The sequence below is a fragment of the Rattus norvegicus genome, chromosome 3 (genome assembly GCF_021556685.1).
Source record: "Rattus norvegicus strain SHRSP/BbbUtx chromosome 3, alternate assembly SHRSP_T2T, whole genome shotgun sequence".
Classification (NCBI taxonomy): domain Eukaryota; kingdom Metazoa; phylum Chordata; class Mammalia; order Rodentia; family Muridae; genus Rattus; species Rattus norvegicus.
In genome coordinates, this window is record NC_141536.1 from 43,637,991 (window position 1) to 43,665,815 (window position 27,825).

Genomic DNA, 27,825 nt, shown 5'->3' on the forward strand with positions numbered 1-27,825 from the left:
GCGAGTTGTGAGTCTGAGGTGAAAGGACCACTTCTTGCTCAACAGGGGCTAGGAAGCTGGCACGTGCGGCATCAACACAACCCAGCAGAGAGTTTCTGTCAACACTCACACTGTATGTGCACAAATTTATTTTTAAAGATAACAAGGGAATGGGGACTATACATCCTTTAGGTGCACTCCTGGTGGTGAAGCTTAAGGGTATACAAGAGTCCGTTCACAAACAAGGAGGGAGATCACCATTCATGAACAGCCAATGTGACTCTGATGAGCTGGCCAGTGCAGGGAGAACGACACTCTCCCACCCCAGGGAAGCTAGGAGACAAGAATGACAACTAGAGCAGCACTCAAGAAAGGGCAGAAGTAGGTTTGGATATCAACTATTTCATTTCCACAGCTCCTGGGATGTGGTGTGTGCTTTGCAATTAATTAGGTAACGTTGCCTTACTTTCATAAATACTGCTTTAAAATCATTTTGAGTTCATAAAAATGATAAAAGGAGAGACAACTAATTTTTATTCTATCTAATCTCAGAGTTTCTTAGAACTCTTGTGAACGTTCATTTTTCACTATATACTTTTTTTTTTCCAGTAACTAAACAAAGACATATTCAAGACTAGTAACTCCTAAATACAGGTTCTGAAATCTCTGGGGATTCAGGATATGAGAAAATTTGCTAGTGAGAACAGGAGACATGAATCAATATCGGGCTTATAAAATGGTTGTGAGTGTAAAGAACATTTACTAAACAGGAGCACTTACTCCAACACACACTAGAGGGGAAGGCAAGGATTTGGTTGCTGTCATCCGGTACCTGGTAAGCTGAGGCTCAGGGGAGTACAAGCACCCTTCTTCAGATGTAAGATTGGAACACTGCAGGAGAGGAGGGACAGCCATGGAGAAAGCCACTAACTGAAAATGTGCTGCACACAGTCAAGAGAAGGTCAGCCAGATCAGTTACAGCCCAGCGAACTAGGAAAGAGCGCCAGGAGACAGGGAAGGGTGGGACAGAACCTCTGCTCAGAGGGCTCTTGATGAGAGAGAGCAAAGGGCAAGTGCTCTTTATCCTGAGAGCAGCAGACACTGCTGGGAGGAGAGACGACATAGGACAGCCACAGAAATCTGCACTTTCATTTAAACATCCGTAAGTCCACAGCTCAGTACTATGAAGTAGATTCAGACTGGTACATAATTATCAGAATACACTTTCAGAATTCTTTTCATCTTGTAACAAAGAAACACTAAACACAAACTCCTGGACCAATGAGATGGTCTGACAACAAACATAGTGGAAAGAGGGGAACTGTCTCCAAAGTGTTCTCTGACAGCCACATGTATTGTGAACTGAGCCCAAGCATGTGTGTGTACACGTGCCTATGCACACATACACATACATACCTGCACGCGCGCGCGCGCACACACACACACACACACACACACACACACACACACACACACACACAAATCTGTCTTAGAAAGAATCAAACTTTTTTAGCTACCATGGATAATTAACCTAGACGTTCATATATTTGAGACTCTTCATTCAAATATTTGAGGTGCACACCCACGAATGTCACCGCTGGATCATATTATAATTCTGTAAATTATGCTTAAAATTTTTTTGGGGGGGTCACTGCATACTTTGTCCATAGCAGCTCTATCATTTTATATTCCCCAACATTTTTAAAAGATAGCACTTGGTACACAGAACAGAAATTTATACTATTGCAAAAGTAGAATACATTCAACCTTAAATGATTTTTTTTCTTTTTTTTTTTTTTTTTTTCGGAGCTGGGGACCGAACCCAGGGCCATGCGCTTGCTAGGCAAGCGCTCTACCACTGAGCTAAATCCCCAACCCCTACCTTAAATGATTTTCAATCAGGCTGTATGTCTATAAACACTAGTCAGAACTGCATGTGTTTTCACCACCCAGGCAAACTATGTGTACTTATCAGCAAGTGATGAGGCCTGAGATCAGTGCTACCCCCTCAAGGATGAGCATACAAAACATCTCAGGAAAGTTCACTCAGACTATACATGAAAAGAACCAATGAGGCAATTTTTATAAAGCTGTTAATCTTGAAAATAATGAGCAAAAATGCAGGATTTTACATTCACTTTAATTAAGCAATGTTACCATAATACATGTTGGCACATGTATTACTCAAAAGTACTTAAGATTATATGAAATCGTAAATTTTGTTATGATTACATTCTAAGGTTAATTAAAACTTGACTCAATGGTCAATCTCTGTAAACTGTAACTTTTATCGAGTTGTTTACATGTACCAATATGGTGCCTCAGATCTGTCTACAGTTGGCCAAAGGAGGTGTCTACAGTTAGCTTTCAATGTGCGATCCTCATCACCAATATGATAAGAGGTTTGAGTGAGGAGTGCTAATTCTGTTTAAGAAGATCAGTAGGGATTTCTCACTAAGGAAACAAAGTTCGGGCTCCACACTCACACCCTGCATGTGTTTTGTGCAATGCCCTGCATCTGTAGGACACTGTAGGGTTCACATTTAACTACTTCCATGAGGTCAGATGGCAGACAAGTGGCTTTTAGAATCACAATGTAGACAGACAGCCAATGACACAATGCATGGGATCTGCTTCGCTCAGCATGGACGGTAAGAGCAGGCAGTGTGTCACTCAGTGTGTGACACACAGAGAGGCCAGGAGACGCTCAGGAACAGTCTCTTGTTGCTTTCACTCCTGAGGGAGCCACGAGAGCAGCTGGAGAGTAGCAGGTGGGAGAGTGCCCTGGAGAGAACAGAGGCTCTCCCATCAGCTTTGCCAAGTGCTCAGTGGAGGTAAAGGACAGTTGAGACACTCAGCAAGCGTCTTAGAGACACCAGATGACCTTCCCCAAGCTTTTGTGGAGGTGTACTATATTCTGGGAAATTCCTATTTTCGGCTGAGAAAACAGAGATGAAGCAAAGAGAAAAAGGTAAAGTGTAGCTGAAAGTGTCCTGGATAAACAAAACCTGGAAGTTGGGAGGTCAGGGCTTCCCTTGCTTTATGTAAACAAGGAAGTCAAAAGCTTGGAATGATTAGAATTAGAATCTGGATGAATTTACCATATGAGAAATTATATGCTAATTGTACATCTGAAACCAATTCTATAGCAAAAAAGATCTAGTCATAAGGCAGAATCCATGTTAGCAATCTGAACAAAAAAGGGTTAACAAAGAATTTTCAAGTAGTCAGGCTGGACTGTTACACACTGGCCTCAGCACGTAGGAGGTGAGGCCGGCAGAGCTCAAGTTTCAGGCCATTGTGGTTTACAAAGAAACACCCTGTCTCAAAAACAAACAAACAGACAAACAAACAAACAGAGCTCCAAGAATTATTATTACCTTGTAAAAGAAGAGGCCAAATGAAAACAGTAAACGGCAGCCCTCTAAATAATGCAGAAATTGCAGACGTAGCCATTTTTCTGAAAGGATTAGGGAGGTCTTCTTTACCATGATCCCCATCCACCTAGAGCTCAGCTTCAGATTTGTTGTAAAGAAGTGCTTCTTGCCCACTTATCATACAGGCAAGGCCCTGGCATAGAGGATACACTGCCTACTATAGTGCCAGGGAAGCTAGACTGAGATCCTTTTAGCTTGGGTACCAGAAAAATTATCTAGAAAGGCACCCGTTAATTTCTCAGCAAAACTTGCTTATTAACTGTAGTGATGTCAATGAAGTACAGTAGACAGGGTACACAGCTTGAATTCCCTGTACACCACTACGTGTATCTGGGTACCACCAGCCAAAAGGCCCTCAGCTGGTGAGGAAGCAACCCACCGACAGGGTGATCTAAAAGAAATTTAGTTTAAGGACAGACAGAGGGCTCAGCAGTTAAGAGCACTCAGGTTCAATTCTCAGGCCCACAAGGCAGCAGCTCACAGCTGTCTAACTCAGTCCTGGGCCTCCGACTCCCTCTCCTGGCCTCCATGGCTACTGCACACATGTAGACAACCTTGAATGCAAAAACAGCCATACACATAAACTTTAAAGAGAGACAGACGCAGAGAGGAACAAATACTAGATGAAGAGCAAAAATCCCTCCTCTTACAGGAAACTGTCCCTAGTCTCTTGGGTCTTTGCTATTGCTGCTTCTGATTGCGTCTCTCCAGTAGCCTGGAATTTGCTACGTAGATCAGGCTGGCCCACAACCTAGCCTGGCTCTACAGGGATCCTGATCCAAGACCAGGACCCTAATCTTACACCAAAAAGCAAAGCAAGAAACAGTGCAGTTAGACAACCCGCACACAGAGGCAGAACTGCTCAATGTAGAAACTGTTCAGTCTGCATAAGGTGTACGGGAGTAATCGGTCTACTGAGATTATATGAAATTTCCCATGACAAAAGCTTTCTTAGCTTGGTTTCTCCTAAACTATAGACTCCAGAGTCAAGATGTTTGCCTCCAAATTCTGACTCGGCCCTTTACGGAGTAATTATTTTAGTGCATTTTCCAATGTGTACCACACCAAATGCAGAGGGGAGACTGAAATCAGATGCACGGCCGTTAGACCAGAGCTGGCGCCTAGCACGCCTCCATCAAGTTCCACTGGACAGGAAGCTTAGCTCAGTGGCGCCTTAGGTCCAATTCTCATCACGGAAGAACTGAAAGAGACAAAAGGCTTGACCCATAACTGTTACTACCAATTTTATTATTTGTTCAGGTCCTCCAGGTTTAACTGGCCAAGACATTTAACCAAATGTTAGCATTATACTATAAAAACCTTCTGTTGGCTTGACTTTAAAATGTTTCCCTGAATAGAGAGGCAAAGATTAAAACAGAGACTGAAGGAACACCCATTCAGAGCCTGCCCCACATGTGGCCCATACATATACAGCCACCCAATTAGACAAGATGGATGAAGCAAAGAAGTGCAGACCGACAGGAGCCGGATGTAGATCGCTCCTGAGAGACACAGCCAGAATACAGCAAATACAGAGGCGAATGCCAGCAGCAAACCACTGAACTGAGAATAGGACCCCCGTTGAAGGAATCAGAGAAAGAACTGGAAGAGCTTGAAGGGGCTCGAGACCCCATATGTACAACAATGCCAAGCAACCAGAGCTTCCAGGGACTAAGCCACTACCTAAAGACTATACATGGACTGACCCTGGACTCCAACTGCATAGGTAGCAATGAATAGCCTAGTAAGGGCACCAGTGGAAGGGGAAGCCCTGGGTCCTGCTAAGACTGAACCTCCAGTGAACTAGATTGTTGGGGGGAGGGCGGCAATGGGGGGAGGATGGGGAGGGGAACACCGATAAAGGAGGGGAGGGGGAGGGGTTAGGGGGATGTTTGCCCGGAAACCGGGAAAGGGAATAACACTCGAAATGTAAATAAGAAATACTCAAGTTAATAAAAAAAAAAAAAAAAAAAGAAAGAAAGAAAAATGTTTCCCCGATTCCCCGAACACTCCCCTCCCCGGAGTGCTTGCTCATCAGGGAACCGCTTACCTTATCTTTGATTTTGTCGGCTCTGGCATCCACAGGCTGGCTTTTGTTTTGTTCCTGATGACATTTTAGGTTTCCTCCACCTGAGCTTGTGCTTTGATTCTGTCCCATGGAACTTGAAGCAGGAGTGGACAGTCCAGATGTATTGACACCATGTACAGATGCTGCACTGTTTCCATTAACTGACCCATTTATACCTTAAAAATAAACAGGTTTATATATTGGGACAACATTGGCCAGAACAAGAAATAGAGTGTGTATTGCTGTGTATGTAGAACTGTGAGTGAAAAAAGACACTAAAAGCCACATATCATTGCTCTCCATGAAAGATTCATAATGCATACTGTAGAGACAAGGTACAAAGTCATCCTTACAATGGGCCTGGGAGGGGTGATTATTTTAAAGAGTGCAGAATTGTTGGAGGTAAAGTTTTAGAGTGTGTTGGAGGGTGGCCAATATACAACACTATGAACATATTCAATCAGCTGAATTATTCACTAGCATTAAACTGAGTGAATATCACGGAAGTTAAACAAACATGTTTAGAAAGCAAATCACATGTAAGCATTGTCCTTTTAGAACACTCAGTATGAATAAGCACTGGGCTAGCTAAAACACTGCACCTTCTAAACACTCTTGTAACAATACTTAGAGACTACAGACTACAGAGCTACTGATCAGTTAAAAGAAAACACAGTAGTAGGAAAGTGGTTTGGATAAACTGAACTTGAGGAGACCCAGCATTCTATCCTGAGTTCTGGGTAAGGGGATGATGACATACAGAGGGAAGAACTCTGGACTGGGTTCAGATCCTGAGTAGTTCACATCAGTGTAGAAGCACTATTTCCTAAGCAGGTATTTAACCTTGGCTGCAAAAGAGAGAGAGAGAGAGAGAGAGAGAGAGAGAGAGAGAGAGAGAGAGAGAGAGAGAGAGAGAGAGACTGACTTGTGATAGGAAAGGATTGTTATAAGGATCAAGAAAGATATACAGAAGCATCTAGCACAAGGCTGGAAAACTGTTCTTAAAAACCGAACTGCTGCAAAGAGGTGGGACAGTCCTTCATCACTAGCACTGATGTGCGTACCTTTTTCGGGACCATTTCGATTGCTCTTCCCAGAAGTCCTTGAATGGAATGACGAATCGTGATTCTGGGCTGGAGGAGCAAACAGTGGTGGAATTCCCAGTAATGGAGGAAAGAAGGGCGTTCCTGCACGAGAGTGACCATCTGTGGTTCGCCACCACTCTGCACCTCAAAACCAAGCAGAGCAACAGAAAGGACTGAGTGAGCTTCATCACCCCTGGTGACTATTTGTTGCATTTTATTCCAGAAACAATGTTTCCGGTTTCTTCCAATGGAGATACAACTGCTCAAATTACACAGCTCTAAGCATCTTTTCACTGCAAACCTGTGATTTGAATTTGTATAATCCTCTCCCTTATTACTAGGCCAGGGTTCAAGAATCTCCTCTTAACTGTTTTCTAGATTCAAGCCAAAAAACATGTTTTTCACAATGTAAACTGAATAAATAAATAAGAAGCTAAAAACTTGGAATATAAAAAGAACCACTTGACTTCATACCCTACAGCTTCTATTTACTGAATTAATAAGGGAGGAAAAGAATTAAGTCCATATTCATCTAAGAATTTAGATCTGAAGCTCACATCTGCAGCCTCTTAAGATTTCTCCCCAGTCATATACAATATCAATCTGGCTTTGACAAATCGGGGGGGAGGGGGAAATTAATACTATCAGATAAGTCTAGCACATCTCAAATGGATTTACAGATAAAGTAATTCTATAGCTGAACAAAACCAAACACATAGAAATGAGTTCTCAAAGAAAATTTCCAAACACATAGTTTTTAATTAAAAATTTAGTCTTATAAAGCTTCTGGCTTTAGGATTTATGAAGACAGCTGAGCCTCCCTTACATTTCCCATGAATTACAGATGATAGTAAACTTTTTAGGCATATGAAATAACCAAATTGAAAAAAAAATCATGGAATGAAATTCAGATATTCAAACAGTAGTTCTTCATTAAAACTCTTGAAGGAGAAAAAAAGCCCATTTTTATAAAATGCATTTTTCAAGGAAGAGTGCAGATAAAAAGATATCTGGACCAGGCAGTGGTGGCACAGGACTTTAATCTCAGAGGCAGGCAGATCTCCATGATACCAGCCTGGTCTGGAGAGTGAGTTCTGGGACAGCCAGGGTTACACAGAAAAACCCTGTCTCAAAAGACAAAAAATGTGGGGGGCGTATTTGGCAATCATTCGAAGAACAGTCTTGTGTTGCCTCATTCGACATCCTGGAAACAATCTTCGACTGACTAATCGCTAAATCAAAGTCAGTTCTCTTTCATGCAAGTCTCCTAAACAATACGGCATTATTTCTTTGACTGGAACAGACACAACATTAGAAGCAAACATCCACATAGTATCAGGAGATTGTACTACAGGATCTTTAGAAAGTTCTAGGAACATGCCTTCATCATGTAAGGGTGAAACGTTCAAGGTCACTGTCATCCGGGGGTGTCATCAACAGTGTAAGCAAAACACTGCAACTGCGGTCACTTAGTGAACGGTAGGGACTTGAAGCACAGCTGTCCTGCACTGTCTAGATGCATTTAGATGGGTGTTTGGGGGAGGGGGCACCTGCATAGCTCATTCCTATCCCCAGGCATAGGTCTGCAACTTAGTTCCCCTTAGTTGATAAAACCAGACTCCAGCAATGCTGTATTGCTTAAACCTCTAACCCATGCTTTAAGACTGGACATAAAGAATTGGTAAAAACTAGTCAGAGCACAAGACTCAAATGTGATAGGTATAATCAAACTCAGAAAAACATTACCATGTACCTCAGAATGTCAACAGTAAATAGGTACACAGCAGGCATTAGCAAAAATAATAGGGAAACTACTGTGAGAGCCAGCTCAGAGACAAGCATATGAAATCAGTTAGATAAACAAAATGACCATTTTTGAAGATCAATGTCTGATATGATTTCAAATGAAATTATAACTTCTCAGTGTAACATTTACACAGATTTCAAATTGAGGAAAATAAGAAACAAATTTTAGTCACAAAATAACTTATATACCAAATGGAAGATAGTAAACAAAAGTAATGTAAGTAGGTGCAAGATGAGCTTCTAAGCAAACTCAAAATTCCAGGAAATGCTGCAGCAGCAACAGCACCCTGCCAGGGAGGAGTGCTAACACTGTGGAGTACACCGGGGAGGAATGCTAACACTGTGGAGTACACCAGGGAGGAATGCTAACACTGTGAAGTACACTGGGGAGGAATGCTAACACTGTGGATGTACTCTGAGTCTCAGTTTGATTCCGCAGTGCACATCTCTGTGGCTTTGTTTGTTGGCACCACAGTTTCACTATTTAGCCCAGGCTGGCATCAAACGTATGATCTTCTGCCTTCCAAGGTTTATACTCACCTACCTGCGTACCTGGCTCTGATATGGTAGAATTTTAAACTAACTCATATATGAAAAAGCCTGACACAACCCAAAACTTCAGATTATAGCATTAAAATGTAAATACAAGGAATTTTTAAAAATATTATTTCCATATATGATAAAAATTAGATTATAGTAATATCCAATATATAAATTTACATTTGTTCTTTGAAATGTATATAAATATCGTTAAAAAACTATACCTTACTTAAAATTTCTAATAGTATATCTATCTTCTTATGACTTCCTCTTATTTATGAGGAAGACTTTTTTCCTAAATTGTCCATTTGGTTACCCTTCTGAATTATAATTTATATATTTAAGTTATTGTACCAAAGTGTAATTTAAAAGTGGGTTCTCTAAAACCAACCATAATCTCAGCCCATTTGCAAAGAAACGTATACACATATGCAGATCTCACCACAACGCTTCTGCTTTATAGCTACCTATTCTCCAGCAGCCCATACGATAAAGGGCTGCTGTGTCCCTCCAGACCACTGCTGCTAAATAAGGGAACACCTTGTGTTCAAGAAATATGCTGCTGCTTCTTTATGTTGGGTGTTCTTAAATACTTTTCATTTATTGGTTGTATGTATGTATGTACACATTCATTCACATGTATGTGCACATACAGGTCAGAGGGCAACCGGAGGGAAAATAGGTTATCTCCGTGGACCACATGGGTCCCATGACTGGACTCAGGTCAAGGCTTGGCAGCAAGTCTTCCCACCGAGCGGTCCTGCTGGCCCTAAGTTGGCTTTATATTTTGGAAGAACCATTGCATACAAGCTATTTTTTAATACTCATTTGATCATCTTTCCAATATTTGGTTTTAATACAGTATTTATAATATAGTTTAGAAATGTTCAAAAGCAGTACTATAATAAACTATCACAAGACAGTAAAAGTACTAAAAATATCAGTAACTCCTTAATTACTGTTAACTATTTAGATTTTATTTCCAGATCTTTGATTCCAGGAGGTAGCTGTTATTGAATAACCATGTGAAAACAGAAGCAGCCAGCTATGGTGCTGCTCAAGGGGCAGGGAGAGCTCGCTAAGTTTGAAGCCAGCCTGGTCTACATAGGAGAGTTCCAGGGTCTAGATAGTGAAAAGAATTTTAGGTCCTGTTAATATACTAAGGAAATATTATTAAGACTTTGTCAAGATTCTGTCCACCTAAAACTTTTCCACCATCCCCTCTTGAAGACAATGAAACTGTCAGGAAATAATACTTGAAATCCACAAGTAACCACTTCTATATTCTTTGTATAGTTTCAGAAGATACTTGGGTTCTTTTTAAAGAAACAGTAGATACTTTGTCAGCCATTAAAGTGGGCAGGAAAAATACTGAGTTAGGCATTCTGTACTAATGCCTGCCCAGACATTGTAGACAGCTCTAGACAAGCTTGTCTCCCCCAGTCTTCAGGGAGCCTGAGAAAGCAATGTTTTAAGTTTACAGGTTTGAAAACCCAAGGCTGAGAGGTCAGAGATTTGTCCAAGGCCAGATTTAAGTCCAAGTCAATTTCTAGGTGGAACTATGCTCGAGCAATTTATATGCTGTCCCAGTAAAACACACTTCCTTTCTGAACACCAATCACTGCATAATACAGTTAAGTCAGAACTTTGAGGAAAATTTGTTAGCTTTGGAAACAGTTTTCAAATGGGAAAAGGTACAGAAAATTAAGACTGAGCCTCGACTTCCTAACAAAGTAAAGAAGCACAAAATCCTACGTCTAGCTTCAGACTGTGAGGTGCTTTCCCCAGTGCTGGGCATCTAACCCAGGGCCTCAAATATGCTACACAAGAATTCTACCACGGAGGAAACTGCCAAGCCAAGTTAAATACTTGATTTAAAAATTCAATAATGGGATTGGGGACATAGTTTAGTCAGTTAGCCACAGAGCACGAGGACCAAGATCAACCCCATGTAAAAAGAATAAAACCAAGCACACACCTGGGAACAGACCCAGAAATCTGGAGCTTGCTGGCTGGCCAGTCTCCTGAGCCAGTGAGCTCCAGGTTCAGGGGAAGCCCTGTCAAAAATAAGCATTGGAATGACTGAGGAAGACATATGACTTCAAACTCTGGCCTTCCACAAATATATTTCCACATGTGTACCACGAGCACATACAAACACATGGAGACACATGAAAATGTATACATACACTGAACACACACACACAAAGCTGCAAAGAGTTAGAACTATACACTCACAATACATTTTCTCCATCTAACCCCTTGGTAAATGAATGGGACTCTTGCCATGATTCCCCTGCTCTGTGGCAAGTGAGTGTCTCAGTGAGTGCTGCACACCCCAGCACACACATGAGCTCTCTTGGGCTGCACGGGGGAAGCCCCAGAGTCTAGCACATTCCACCCTGCTGCTCAGTCTAATAAACAAACACTGCCTGGGCATTCTCAGGCTTTCTCCTTTCCTTCAACACCATAAAGGTTGTTTACCTGGAAAAGATGTTAGCTGGGGATGTACGGCTAAGGCTGTGGGTGTACCAAGTGTCCCCAAGCCACCAAATTCTGAATGCCCTGAGCTGGCTGAATGTAGACCAAAGACTGGGTGGCTGACCATTGGGAAGGCACTCGGCACTGTGGACAGGTTAAACGGCTGATCCCCAGCTGCTCTGAATAAATGTCCTGGGAGGGAAAAAAACACACTTAAAGTTGTTTAGATAAAACAGATGAGCGTCACCTGATTCCAGCATTCACGACACTTTCAAAAATACCTATTCGAATTTTATATTTTCTTCTTTAACGCTTCAAAACCTACAGAATGTTTCTAGAAACACAAAACCATTTTAAGGTTACTCAAAATGACTAGAAGACCCTCAGTACTTTTGAATTTCAGATGTTAGAACAGATGCTAAGAAAATAATTTTTGTATCTGAACCGAGGAAGTGAACAGTTTTTGTCTATACATGTGCATTGATGTAACATTACATTTTTTTGTTCTTGAGCAAAATAAAAGCAAATCTAACACTGAAAACCTTTGAAAGGAACCCAACTTGGTTACCGAGTAATCAGTCAATGATCAGACTTGTGCAGATATGTCACTTTCACGTGCAAAGCCAAAGTTCTGTTCTCCGTCTGACATTTAGTTGAGAAGAAAATCCTGATTCCCAAGACAACTTGTACCAGTGTAGTCAAAAAGTGCCAAAGACAGCACAATTAACAATACACTTACTAAGGCATTTCTAAACGAACTCACAAGTCCATTTGTAGTCAGCTGCAGAACAAGGAAAAAATCTTTCCTATACTCACAGGAAGTAATCAGGACACTTTGCCCTCTTACTATGAAAATAGAATATTAAACCTAGTATTCTAGGTTCTCTAAAGAATTTACTTTGAATGGTAGAGCACGCCTTTAATCCCAGTACTCAGAAGGCAGAGGCAGACTGATCTCTGTGACTGGAGGACATGGTCTGTGTAGTGAGTTCTAGACCAACCAGGACTACTTAATGAGACCTGACCTGAAATAAATTAAATTAAATAATTTATTTTGCATATGAAGATGGTAATACACATCTGTAACTGCACTCAGAAGGTCAAGACAGATGAATTCAAAGTTCTAGGCCAGCCTGGCCTGCATAAATAGTTCAAATCTAGCCTGTGCTAATTAATGAAACTCTGACTCTTGTAGCTGCAGCAGAAGGGCAGTTAGAGCATGCCCTAGATTAGGGTCCGGGGCTCCCTAGGAGAGAAGCCCATCTCCACTGTGACGATTACTGTGCTTTAGTGTCAATCAGAGCAACACTCCTGTATGAGCTCTGCTCTACCTGTGACCACAGATGACAACTTCATTAATTAATTAATCCCCGAAGTAAATGAAGTGAGTTACAAATGGGAATACTTATCACTTAGCTGTCTACCAAATGTTAACTTTGATTCCCTGGTTCTTAAGAGAACAAGGGAAAGACCTAAAAACTCCCACGGACTGACTGTTATGTTTATTAAATGAAATAATGCCAACGTTTTTATTAAAATAAGACTATTTAAAGAGAAGAAGTTTTCTTCTACAGGAAGACATTTGGACGCAGGGAACTGCTCCAGATGCTGAAGCGATAGCCCCTCTCACTGGAAAGTCTCTGGACGGTGTTCACAAGGAGGGGCACAAGTCTGTAAGGAAACAGGACAAGGAAGGAACACAGTGGAATGGGGGAGAGGAGGCACTTGGGGACTTGTTTTGTTTTTTTCACTTGGTTAGTTTATTTGTTTTGTTTTGTTGGCCCAGGGTTTCCCTCTGTAGCCCTAGTTAGCCTAGAACTTGATATGTAGGCCAGGCTGGCCTCTAACTTACAGGGATCTGCTTGTCTCTGGCTCCTGAGTGCTGGCTGGAATTAAAGGAATGAGCTCCACACCTGACTAGAGGCACCATCTTGTGTGTACATTCTAATCAGTCAATCTGGTCTTATCCAGAATAGAAAATTAGTGAACTTTTAAAAATCTGAATTTACTTTTAAATTATCAAGGATTCTAGACATTGGCTTTGAAGTTGAGTTCAAATAAAACAGGAACAAATACAGCTAAGTAAACAATCACCATCTCTGGCTCTAATCAACTAAATCAATTTCTTGACTCAGTGTGCCAGTCAAAGGTTTTCTCTAGAAATACATATACACATGTATATATGTATACACACACACACACACACACACACACACACACACACTTCCTCCTCTACCTATGTTTCTGACAAATGAGCTAAACTCAAAATTCCAGTTGTACAGACTATATAGTCATTTACTACTTACATATAAGTAAATACATGACATGTATGCACATGTGTGTCTGAGACAGCATGTGGGACACTATAGGACAAACTTGGTGTCATTCTCAAGCACTGTCCACCTTTTCCTTTCAGACAGACTCTGTCTCTCATTGGTGTGCAGCATATTGACTAGGTAGGCTGGCAGGACCAGGCCCGGGAACCCACGGGGCTCTACTTCCTTGGGGCCAACAACCATACTACGCTTCTCATTTTTCCTTTTCTACATGAGTCCTGTAGCTCAAACTCTAGTCCCTAGGATTACAAGCACACTGTTCCTGTTGACAGAGATGTCTCCCAAGGCCCATCTCATTTCTACTTAAAAAAGCAAGTAGTATTCAATTATACCTGCCAGCTACATTTATGTAGCCATGGCTTAATTAAAAAAAAAAAACCTGTTCTATACTATATTTAAATATACTGCTACTTTATTACTATATTAAAATACACTATATTAAAATATACCCAAGAAATATCCCCTGAATCTCCACAAATATATTTATAAATATTTATATTATTTAACATCTATTTATATTATACCATGACTAGGATATAAAGTTAAGAAGGAAAAATTCATTTGTTAATTTTTACTCTGTCCAAAACACTCAATGAAGATCTCATTACACAACAGAAAGACAGTTGTCTTAAAAAGGCTAAACTAATCAGCCATTTTTTAAATTATTAAAAATATAACATCTTCACTGAGATTTAGTCACAAATTCAATATCTGTATTGTAGCTTTTATCTTTTTACACACACCACACACACACACACACACACACACACACACACACACACACACACACACACAAAACTACTGCTAGGATTACACTGATGCTGCCAGGGCCAAGAGGAAGCCAGAGTTGTAAACCATCCTAAAATATGAAGCTATTGCTCAAAGGGAAATTACCTTTCTTATGGTGTGTGTGTGTGTGTGTGTGTTGTACACATGTTCATATATGTGGTAAAGAGTACACATGCACAAGTGTATTCTCAACATTAACTTTTTCCTCCATCACTTTCAAACATATTTTGAGAAAGGTTCTCTCACTGAACCTAAAACTCTGGGATTTGCCTGGTGGTAAATGATCTCTAGATGTGCTTGCCTTGGCTACCTGGCACACATTACAGATGTGCGCACCATGCCTGTTTTTGTGAAATGTATGCTAGACATCACAACACGCTAAGCCATGGTGCCACCTCTCAAGCCCCACAGGGGAACTTTAAGTGATCACAGACAGGGATAGCATGACGGCTCCTCTTATCATGGACGGCACAATCAAAAATGTACATGACATTCCAAATAAAGCTCATCCTGTATGACCAAAAGAGCAGGTCACGAAACAAAGCACGTCAATAGGATCTGTTAACTCCCTAAATAGAAAACAAGATTATTTGAATATTAAAAAGGTCGATTTTTAAAACAGTACATTTATTTCTACATTGACATCCCTAATGTCAATATATGCTCCCAAATAAAACTATCCTGACTGAAAACAAGTTTTCTTAAAGAAAATGTCTGCACACTTAGGCGTTTAAGGCAGCATTATTCCCTTTAACTGAAGATGTCCAGTTAGCATGCTATGCGTGCAAATTTTATTTTACTTTTACTGATGATAAGTAACCATGGATAACTTAGATAAAGAAAATTTGTGTACAGCAACAATGTTAACATTCTCAAATTATAAGCTGGATAGTTTTTAGCACAACTTTTCAAGTCTACCAGGTGACACACTTATTAAATTTATTAAAAGCAGAAAGCAAATGCCAACGTCAGTCATGAGGAATGGTATTATAAACACCTTTGCTACCAAGTACTTTGTTACTATCAGTGACCAATAAAGACTGTCCACCTCACTGGAAGCAAATAGATACACACACTGAAGCAATGTGTAAAACGCCTGTAAGCAAAGTCCCCTAGCACCTTGAAAAGTCCAAAAGTCACAGTAAACATAGTTGATATAAGAAACCGGCATGGGTTTTAGTCATCCAAAGCTGTCCCCATGGGCTGTTTCCTGTATACCAGAACTGCTCTTGATCTTTCAATGGGACGCAAAGTCGCTGCTCTGTGCCTACAATCTTTTAATACTGTCAATATGATTTACATCACTGCAGAGTCAGTCTCTGGTTTGGAATTTGTAAAGCATGGCTAATCCTAAAAACTGGTATTCATTCAAATACATCCCATGCGTCTTTAAATTAGTAATAATGGAGCATATCAATCAAAACAAACATATCCAAAATTGCTATAAAGCGAATAATTCAATTATCAGTTAATACACTGGATTTTCACTCATATCAATGTTTAAGTATTTGAATCTCAAAATAAGGAAGATATAAATTTGAATGTTAATTAACAAACAACAAAAAGAATTCTTTAATTCAGGTGGATGGAACATTTCTCCACAAATAATCTTCATATCATTCCTGTATTCTCTTATTTGGAGCCATTGAAGCTTTATATCTTAATATTTAGAAAGCCATATGGAATATAAACAGATTTTAATCATTCATTTATTTGTTTTCTTGAGACAAGAGTCCATAATGTAGCACAAGTTAGCTTTGGACTCCATATGTGGCTCAGACAAGCAAATGGTCTAGAGCCTTTCTGCGTCAGTGTCTCAGTGTGGGATGGCAACACACAGAACCAACCTAGCGGGTTTCTATTTTCCAAGTACTTACTCTGAGATTATTTTATAATCACAAAAATTGAAAAAGTAACAGCAAACCTATAGATGTTACTTTTTTGTAGCCCCTCTCCTGTGCTAATATCTTACATAGTACTATAGATCAATCTTCAAAGTCAAGAAATTAACCTTAATTAGGCAAAAAAAATATTAGCTTTAATCATATTTCCCACTAACACCATCCTTTGTGCCAAGATTCCAGAATTCCTTATTACATTGGATTTTGTGCTTTTAACTTTCTGCAGTCAGCTACAACTATTGTCTTGTGCTTCAACGACGGATATAAACCAGAGATTGGAGTTTGTCTAATGCTTTATATGATCAGAAGTTCTACTTCACTGAGGACGATACGCAATGGCTGCTCTCAGAACAGGATACCCCAGGCCTATACTTCTTTGCAGCACTGCTGATGTTAATTTGGTCACTAGACTAAACTGCTGCCTGCCAGGATTCTCTACTGTCAGTTAACTATTTCTCTCCAAGTAGTGTTTGTTATGAGAAAAACAAGTCAGGGAAAAGCATGGGTTGCTTTGGAAGAAAAAGCTATTTATTTGTGCCTCTTCAATCTAAGAGGTTAGAATAATTTTTTCTTTGTAACAAAAATTTTTATTAAATCTAGTCAAAGAAGTTAAAATGCTAAGAAAAACCCACATATTTGATATACATTTAAAGCATTCAAACACTGCTTTATTATAAGGAAAAAATAACAGAATAATATTAAAGTAGTTTTTTTTGCATTAAGCAAGAAAATATGCTTCCCCACAATGAATAGAAACTGTTATAACCAGCTTTCAAAAACACACAGAGCACACTAATGTGCTAGGCTGTCCTGACAGCTTCTCACAGTTGGGTGGTTTACAACAGAAACTACTGCTAGAGGCCTAAAGTCGGATGAGGGCAGAGCCAGGGGCCCTTGGCTACCTTTGGAGCACTAGGAGAGGATCTGTTCCATGCTTCTCTGTTAGCCTCAGGCACTCTCCACTGTCCTCACTGTGGATATGCCTTGGATGACCACACAGACACAGCAGAAAAGGGCCTTCTCACTGGCTTCATTTAACTGGAAGAATACTGTAAGAGCCCATCTCCAAGTGAGATAACACGCTGAAGCACTGTGATCTGGGCTCCAACACATCTTTGTCTTTTGTAATAAGAAGATACACTCGAACCCCTAATCCTGGGTTAGTTATCAGTATCACTTCACTGACTTGGACACAGTAGTTTTCTTCAGTAACTTACTACTAAAGTCTCCAACTGAAACTACAAAGCCCTACTAGTACAAGGTAAACCAATATTCCAAAGATGCGTGGGCCCTTGAGTACAACCTCCCGTTAAACAGTCCTCACTTAAGAAAAAGGAGGTAGAGACTAAGAAGACAGTTTAGGAGTAAGAGAACTTGCTGGGCAAACCTGGTGAACTAAACCCCATGAAACAGACAATGTGCATCAGGAATCCCAGCACGCACGAGCCTGGCATGTGCTGTGATCCAGCAGAAAGAGTGGAAAGTGAGAACTGACTCCAGCATTTGTCCTCTGACTTCCATAAGGATATGTGTGAGCACAGTAAAGAATGAATAAATAAAGTTTAAAATGAGAGAAGAGACAGCTGGACAATGGAAAGCCTCAAGCGAGACTTGCAGAAACCTACAAAATCAGCACAGCAACTGCAGAGAAAGGTGTTCCTATGCTAAACGTCAGTGTGGTGTGGGTAACCAAACCCTACGGAAGACTTCTTGTGTCCCTTACTGACCCGCTACTGCCTGTAGACTCGAAACCTGGCTGTCCTTTAGTTATGTCCGAACTTGGTCTCAGGTTGGTTTTTAAACATTGCCTCTTCAGTACAGTCAAATAATTTTTCAAGAGCACTTTATTCATGTATTAAACGGTGCTAAACTAAACAAGTGACATTCAGTCTTGATGCTAATGGACTGAACCTCAGAATCTGTAAGCCTGCCCCAATTAAATGTTGTCTTTTATAAAGGTTGCTTTGGTCATGCTGTCTGTTCACAGCAACGGAACCCTAACTGAGATATACCAGATGTGCACTTCTAGGACACTGTTTCTATTGCGGGATAGGCCATAGAACCCAGCACTCTGAAGTCCTGTCTGATAGGACATTAGTGCACCGACCCAGACTGCTGAAATGTTCTCCAACAGGCAGCACCTCATGGTCTCACTTCGGTTATGCGTTCCTTGTCCTGTCAAGTGAAATATATGCATAATCTATAGCGTCGGCCTTATATCAGCTGCTTAGCTGGCCCCTGAGTCTTGCCTAATTAGTCAGAAAGAATAAAGGATTACATGAAACAAGATACAGGAATTCTAAATAAAACAATAAGAGATACTCACTTTTATTATCTGAAAGTCACTGTTATAAATACTTCTAATAAGGATAAATAATGCTAAATATAAATAAATTTAATTTTAAAATTCAAATAATACTAGCAGGATGCCTTATTTAGATGCTCTTTGGCCCTAAAGCAGCACTGACCTCTCTCCTGCTTCCCTGAAACAGGTAACTTCAATGAGGTCACTGATCAATTTGCATCAGACCCGGGGGTTATTTATTGAAATCTGATTCAGTTTTATGAAGCCATTCAGTTTATCAGTGCTGTTCATGAACTTAACAAGCAGGACTCCCTTGAGGGTGCAGCATCACCCTTGAATTTGCAGCAGATGATCTGACTCTGAATTATTGATTGATTGATTGACTGACTGACCGACTGATTGACCGATTGATTGATTGATGGTTATCTCCTTAGTTCTTCAAAATATCTGAGAAGAGATGCTCTTTTTCTGCTACATCTGGGAGAGTTGCATCAAAATATCCCTTTAGATTTTCAATTATTTTAGAGCATATAGCTTGGAGAAAAAGAAGACCCCAAACTGATGGAGACCTGAAAAGCTGAAATGTGGTTTAGAGGATTCATTGTCTTAAAAAGCTGGAGTGAAATTGCAGAAACCAACAGTTTCCATATTAAAAAAACAAATCCCAAAGGACTGAGCTAACAGCTCGTGGTGACTGGAGCACCTCACTATTGTATACTGCCCCACAATGCACTGCCCCTCTGTCTGTAGCTCCTCACAGCTAAGGAGTTCACATGGATGGCTGTTTCTGTGAGGTGTGACGGGAAGGCTGGACTTGTGTGGCACTCAACTGCTGCAGCCAGTGTTCTTAGCCCCTGGGACCTCATGAGGAAAGATTCCCTGTGCCCACCTGTGGCACTCCTGAAGGTGCCTTGAAGAGCACTTTGCACTGTGCAGGAGCGGGGATGCTTTGTACCTCCCTTTTGCCTTTGTTTAGGAACAAATAAGACAGGAATGTCTTGAGTACCTAGAGCCTTTAAAAATCGGGCAAATCTTTTACAACTTATGCTGCAACTGACCAGAAAGCAAGGAATGAATCTAGTTTAAAAGAAAGAAAAAAAGAACCCCCCCCCCAAAACTGTATGTGGTCGGTAAAGTAATTTTTCTACAATGCCTTACACTTTTGATGCTTACTCTCCAGCTCAAATTTGCAGTCATTTGAAATTACAAGAACAGTACATGGCACAGCACAGAAAATTTGTAGATCCCCAACCCCATTGAAGCATTTTATTTACATGTTGTGTTACATCTTTAGAAAATCTGAGGGTTTTCCTGATGTCTTGCTTTTCCCCTGACCCATAATTCAAGCTGAGATGGTCAGTACAATGTAACCAGTCAGAAAACACTGTTCTGCTATTTCTTAGACCTTTTGTGCTGCATATCAAATATGCATCCATCACTCCATGGTTAACCTGCCTTTCCAATCCACAACAACACTGACAGTTCTATGATCCTTCATGATCCCGTTTAGCCATGTAACAAGTTGTTCAGTTTGGCCTGTGAGCCTAGCCTTTAACAGCTGACTGAGCCATCTCTTCAGCCCTGACAACGGCACACGGAGGCCTGAGGATGAGTATGAAGCAGTCCTAATGTGAGCCTGGTATTTAGTGTCTTATAGGCATTCCTGACATTCAAGGGCATCCGCCAGGACATCATTCTACTGGGGTGTAAGAGATGGTGGGAAAAGCCAGAAAATTATTAATCATCTAATTTTCAAGTCCTAGTCCTGCAAAATTTCACTTTCCTTCTCCTTCTTCCAGTGATGGTTCCTTTTATACATTTGTGCCAGGTTTTAACCAAACACATTCTGTAGAAGAAAACAGATATGGCCCTTGTTCTTTAGACATAGGGAAAGGATGAATAAAACAAAATCAAATGTAGACTTACACATTGTGAGGAGTGCTGTCTGCGGAGGAAATGGATAGGTTCAGGGGTAGATCATGGGAGAGAATTACCTAGCCACTATGGTCAGTGGAGTCATCTATAATTAAAGTCAGTACTAGTCAACATTCCTCAGAGATGTGGAACCTGCAGGAACCTCTGGTGTATGAAGAATCAGCAAATAAAACTATGGTGGCCCACAAGGGAAAGCCGATGACACAGATGCTACAGCTGGAGAGTTGGTGGTAAGCTCTCTCTTAAGGCACTGAATGATGCTCGCCAACTCTAGAGAGGGCACTTTTCCTTCTCAATCCATGGATTCAAATGCTAAGAATATTCTATGCACACATTCAGAAATGTTTAATTCAAGACATCCTGCAGCCCCAGCCAAGTGGACCTCCACACCATCCCTGGATAAATCAAACCAAGTATGAGAAAGAAACAGACATAAGAAGATTTTTTTTCAGACAAAAAGGGGAACATACTTCAGAACTGATCTAGGAAAGAAAGTATTATACTCAAAGAAGTAAGCGGTCCGAAAGCTGAAATAAATAGACCAGAATGAGCAGAGCACCAGAGAAGCCTACGGAAAGAGGGAAGTGTGTGGCCTCCTGTACTACACAGGCTGAAATATACAAAACTTTTCATTCAACCCGGCTATGTGAAAGGTTAACTTGATGATTCTCAGATCTCAAAAGCTCTTGGGAAAGATGTTGCAGATGAAGGAGCTGTCCTTAAACACTCATGTGTAGCGTCCTTCTACTGTTGGGCTCCATCCCCTCTCATGGGCCCATCCAGCCTTCTTTCTCCTTCTTTCCACTATCTTAGCACCAACACAAATCCCCCGAAATCCCCTTAGCTTTGGCTTGCATTATGTGTTCACTCCTCCAGTGTCTACATTCTTTTTTTTTCTTCCTTTTCATCTTTATTAACTTGAGTATTTCTTATATACATTTCGAGTGTTATTCCCTTTCCCGGTTTCCGGGCAAACATCCCCCTCCCCCCTCCCCTTCCTTATGGGTGTTCCCCTCCCAACCCTCCCCCCATTGCCGCCCTCCCCCCATAGTCTAGTTCACTGGGGGTTCAGTCTTAGCAGGACCCAGGGCTTCCCCTTCCACTGGTGCTCTTACTAGGATATTCATTGCTACCTATGGGGTCAGAGTCCAGGGTCAGTCCATGTATAGTCTTTAGGTAGTGGCTTAGTCCCTGGAAGCTCTGGTTGCTTGGCATTGTTGTACTTTTGGGGTCTCGAGCCCCTTCAAGCTCTTCCAGTTCTTTCTCTGATTCCTTCAATAGGGGTCCTATTCTCAGTTCAGTGGTTTGCTGCTGGCATTCGCCTCTGTATTTGCTGTATTCTGGCTGTGTCTCTCAGGAGCGATCTACATCCGGCTCCTGTCAGCCTGCACTTCTTTGCTTCATCCATCTTGTCTAATTGGATGGCTGTATATGTATGGGCCACATGTGGGGCAGGCTCTGAATGGGTGCTCCTTCAGCTTCTGTTCTAAACTTTGCCTCCCTATTCCCTCCCAAGGGTATTCTTGTTCCCCTTTTAAAGAAGGAGTGAAGCGTTCGCATTTTGGTCATCCCTCTTGAATTTCATGTGTTCTGTGAGTGGCTACATTCTTATCTGATAAATGTGATGCTTGCACTGCCACCATCACATGGACAGAGAGTGTCTGGAGTGTGGGACGACCTTGGGTTAAAATAAAAATTGAAAAGTACTTTACTTTGGAGGCAACAACTTTGGAAGTGGGTTGAAACAGCCACAATAATCCTATACAAGATGGTAATTGTTTTTAAATTATAAAAAAGTAAAAAGAAAAAGACTGGCCAGGCCTGGTAGTTACTCTTCTTCTTTTTTTTTTTTTTGGAGCTGGGGAATGAACCCAGGGCCTTGCGGTTGCTAGGCAAGCGCTCTACCACTGAGCCAAATCCCCAGCCCCCACTCTTCTAATCCTAGCACTTGGGAGATAGAGGTGGAAAGATTCTGAGTTCAAGGTTAACCTCCACTACGTAGCAGGTCTCAAGGCTAGCCTGTACTATATAAAAACCAACTTGGGGCTGGGGAACAGTTCAGTCAGTAAAGTGCCTGCATGAAGACTGGAATTGACTCCTAGTGCCTATGTAAAAAGCTAGGTGCAGGGCTGTGTGCCCAGGAAGGAAGGGAGAGAATAGTTGACCCCAGAAAGCTTGCTGACCAGCCAGCACAACCAACATAGCCAGCCCCATGTCCCAGTGAGAAACCACCCTGCCTCAAATGACAAGGTAGAAAGGAATGTCACCTAGGGAGACTTACACCTTTCACTTGTAAGCTACACACACACACACGCACGCACGCACGCACACAGAGAGAGAGAGAGAGAGAGAGAGAGAGAGAGAGAGAGAGAGAGAGCGCTCAAAACCAATCTAAAGGTACTGAAAATCATCCAAAAGGAGATCAAAGCCAATGGGAGTACATGAAAAGGAGCAAGCAGTGTACACTGGGGGCTTCGCAGCCAATACTGCTGCATATATCTCCCGGCTGCTCCACGACAGTGGAACTAGGCAACAGCCAGCCTAGCGACGTGAGACAGAACTCACGCCAAACAAACACCTAAAAATCAGATGGGGTAAAAAGAAAAATACTAGTGGTTAATAATTACAAACAGAATAAAACCCAAACAAATTCAGAGTCTGAAGTACCCAAATGCCTGCACACTATACAAACGGGGGAGGAGCTGGCAAAGAACACGGAGAAATCAACTACTGAAAACCAGTCACACCCAGCAGGTCTGCGACTGGATGCTGCTCTGGTGAACTTGCTCTTAAAGGCGGTTCAGGAAGTAGAGGCTGACTCGTCATACCAGAGACGGAAGCAGGCAGAGCAGCTGACATGAACCGGCAACCGTAAAGCAAGGACAGCACAGACAGCCACTCACTTCTGCTTGAACATTTGTGGATCCAAACATTTCCAAATGCACAGAGACCGGCAGGAGCTTCTCTGGAAGCAGCAGCAGTATGGCCTTGATCACCTCTGGTCACCACAGTGGGCACAATTTTAAAAGATCCATGTTAAACTGCTCACTTCCACAAAACCCTGACAGTTACAGAGGAATAATCAAAGAATAAAAAAAATGACAATATTTAAAAATGTACAGCTTGAGCTGGAGAGAGGGCTCAGCGGTTAAGAACACTGACTGCTCTCCCAGAGGTCCTGAGTTCAAATCCCAGCAACCACATGGTGGCTCACAACCATCTGTAATGGGGTCTGATGCCCTCTTCTGGTGTGTCTGAACACAGCTACAGTGTACTCATATACATTAAATAAATAAATCTTTAAAAAAAGAAAAAAAAAGAATGGGGACTCGCCCAAATAATCTGCAACCGAGACAGGAAAAGACAAATAGACCAATAATCCTGGTGAGCACTCACGCAGTCTGCCTAATAGAAGTTCAACAATGCTTTAAGAAAACAATACAGCTTAATTAATTGGAATTTGATCCCTGAAGGCTACAAGGGTTTATCATATAAAAAATTAGTCAATTACTTCACCTTATTAGCAAGATAAAAATCAAAGGCTGTGTCAGCATTTCAATAAATGCAACCATGTGACAAAATCAATACTAAATTAAATAAAACCTCAAAAGTCAATGATGTCTGTTATTATCAGTTCTATTCAATGTTGAACCAAACAGCAAAAGCCCATGAAGCAAAGCAAAGTAACATTACACAGGTTGGAAAGAAAGACAGTCCCTGCATGAATCCAGTGTATTGAGAGAAGATATGAGGGCTGGAGGGATGGCTCAGTGGTTAGGAGCACTGACTGCTCTTGCAGAGGTCCTGAGTTCAAGTCCCAGCAACCACATGGTGGCTCACGACCATCTGTAATGAGATCTGATGCCCTCTTCTAGTGTGTCTGAAGACAGTGACAGTGTACTCAGATACATTAAATAAATAAATTAATCAAGTGACCCACCCTGAAATTATAACATACATGTAACTTTATATGGACTGAGCATATATATCTTTATATATTTAAAAGTATATATGTAATAATTAAAGAAATAGAGATCATATATTTGAGTCTGAGCAAGGTGTCAGGTGACACACAGCTAGGAGGAAGAAAGGGAAGACAATGTAATTAAATCTAATTTCTAAAGACTAAAGAATTAAAAACCAAAACCAAAGCCAGATGGAGGTCACAATACACCAACTGTAGTGGCACACACTAACCACCCTGTGGTGTCAACTCTTACATGGTGCTTGTAGAGGATACAATGTCACAGCCACTTTAGAAGGACACTTGCCAAATTCTAAAGTAAGCATATACTTAGAATATTCTCTAGCCATCCCAAGCCTAGGTATTTACCCAAGAGAAATAAAAACATGTGTAAACACAAGGCTTATAACTGGAACACTTGTGATTGCCTCAAGCCAAAACACTACCACGCATGTCATCCGTGAATGATTCACATGTTCTGGCATGGTCATAAAACAGAGTAGTACCAGTAAGATAAAAGAATGAGCTGCTATATAAATAATCATATAAATGTTTAAAAAGAATTATGAAAGACACAAGCCACAAAAGCATACATGGCTCCATTTACATAAAATCCAGGAACAGTAAACAGAGGCAGGAAGCAGGGCCCTGCTGAAGGGAGGGTCTAACCTGGGCTGCATGAGAACACACAGGGAGCAAACTAACACAGAGCAAGAATCTATTGTCCTAAATGTCCGAATCATCTCAGAACGCTCTAAAATCCTTGTAGACATTTACAAAAGTTAATTCCTTAAAGTTCTGTACAATGTATTTTAGCCATATTAACTTCCCGCCAGCAATTTGTCCTAGATCCACCCAACTCCCTAGCCATCCACATTGTTTTAAAAAACAATTGTAAACAAATATTTGAGGTTATTACTGGGGGTAAACTATGCCTAAGAAAGCAACAAAAGTGAGAGGTTTTGTTTAACTGCCCTCATTGCTTGGTGAAGGGGTAAACTGCACGTGACTTAGCAAGGAGGTGGAGACAGTCAGAACTGCACAGCACAGGAGAGAGGTCTTGGAGCCACCTACTTAAGTGACAAGAGGGCCAGAAAGAAGATACCATCTGGAGCTTTATTTTGAAAGACTGAGAACCACGGGGATTAATATGAGGGTGTGGAGGAAAAAAATCATGGTTGAAGTCACTGGACTTCCAGAAGAGTGGCTCTACTGTGTAAATGAATGGGGGAGACAGAGAGAAACTGGTTTGGTAGAAAATGAAAACTTTTAGTTTGGGTTTGTTATGGTTAAGATGTATATAAAACATTTATAAAAATGTACAATTAGGATCTGGGAACGTTCAGACAGTCTTCATTCAGGCACATTTAAACAAAGAACCTAGAGATAAAAGACCTCAGACCCAAGACCTAGGGAAATTCAGTAAGGAAACTAAACCCAAATCAAAGGAAAACAAACAGATGCATAAAAACTGAAGAAGTAGTACAAACTAAGAGTGGTATGACAGAGACTGTGAGGCAAGCAAAGGCTGGTCAGTGGTCAGCTGCTAGGAAAGCGAGGAAGGACGCTGAGCTGGGAGCAGACATCATGGAAGGCGAGGAGAAGGAGAATGCATGGCGGCGTCTCTCTGAGAAAGTTTAGCAGAAAATAGAGTAGGAGTCAAGTAGTATTTGGACAAAGAAGGGTAGGGACCATACTGGCTATCAAGTAGGTGATGTAGGAGCCCTTCGCACTCACAGACATGATCAGTAATGGTACTGCAGAGAAAGAAGGAAGGTCTGGAAAAGCCCTTAGTACTCTTTGTACAGGAAACCACAAGCACTTGCCTCCTAGAAGGCTGAAAAGCTGTCTTTGAGTTTGGCACTTATCACACTTTATTTTCTTACACAACTAGTACAAGGGAAACTTCTGAGTAAGTGCACTAAGTGTGCTTCTCTTCCCTGTCTTCTCACTTCCTCCTGGTCCTTGTCCTTCTCACTGCTCTTTCCATTTCAGCACTGGAGTCTTCCGTTTCCTAGGTGCGCACTCCACCCATGAGGTACATGACTGCCCCTTAACTCTGCCAAGTTGTCTGGGCCATCTTCCTAGAGCTTACTATGCACCATGGGCAAGCCTCCTCTTTGCAGCCTTTCTGATTCAAACTCCAGGCCCAAGCAATTATCTGTTTGTTTAGGAAAGGGCTGGAGGGATGGTGAGACTCTACTAGATCTCAGATAAGGTGGGACAATCCTGAAGCCAGCGGTTGTGAAGTGGCTCGAATTGAATCGGAGGTAAGCTCCGTAACAAGTCAATTAGGCAGCAACGTTCTGAAGTCAGTCATGGGAGCCAGGAGACAATTACTCAATAGTTTTCAAAGTATCTGATTGGTTTGATTAAATCTCAGACTACTTCAATATTCTTGGTGATTTGTGCTTTCTTTATCCGACATGACATATATTATAACCAAAGCTCAACAGGTGAGAAGTCTTAAAACCCAAAGCCTGAGTTCGGTCTGTCTCACTCGCCTGATACCTAACAATTACATACGCTTCTAAGTAGTAGAAATGAATAGGTTAGTGTTCCCTCCAAATTCATGTCAGAACCACAGTGAGACTTTCAGACTATCGTGAGGTAGGGACTTGGGAACTAGGCTGGGAGAGCTGTACCCTACTAGTGCTCTTATAAGAAGAGGGTGAAAGAACTATGTTCTGCAGCTATTGTCCCCCCTCACAGGACTCAAGAAACAAAGGGAATTAACGGGGTTCAGAGTTCTCCTGAGACTTAAAGGATTTATAAAACTCCTCCGGAAGATAGTAAGAGCAGCGATGATTGGGAGAATGGAATCTCCAGCACTCAGAGCTGCCAACAAGTTGTGCATAAAGAAGGATGCGGCTTTCAAGAATTATCACCATGCTATGTGGGACTTTGATGGTGAAGGAGCTACTGAGTCAGCCATGTTCTTATGACAACACTTCACCCACACTCCTACAGGCAACCCAAATAGGTTCCATCGGCTACCATTGGGTGGGACTGCTTCTTCGGTCTGCTGCTGCTCCCCTATCTGGGGTGACAAGATGTTTGCTTACTGCTCCCAGGAAAAGTCACACACTTCCACATTCTTACTTTTCTTGAGGGCCTGAGCCTTATTTCACTGGAAAATCTATATAACAAACTGTCTTGCTTTTGATTTTTTTTCTACCAAGAACATGCAATCTTTAAG

The 27,825-nt window shown here is 41.3% G+C and overlaps 1 protein-coding gene across 49 annotated transcripts in view; it reads right to left on the minus strand.

Moving 5' to 3' along the window:
* Baz2b (bromodomain adjacent to zinc finger domain, 2B) overlaps nt 1–27,825 on the minus strand; it is a 242,178-nt gene that overhangs the window by 70,656 nt on the left and 143,697 nt on the right. For 16 of the 49 annotated variants that reach the window (XM_087652886.1, XM_087652878.1, XM_087652876.1 and 13 more), the window contains 2 exons: nt 6,549–6,707; nt 5,467–5,660 (listed from right to left, as the gene is read on the minus strand). In XM_087652886.1, the coding sequence (XP_087509012.1) occupies nt 5,467–5,660; nt 6,549–6,707 (353 nt within the window). 49 annotated transcript variants of the gene reach the window in all.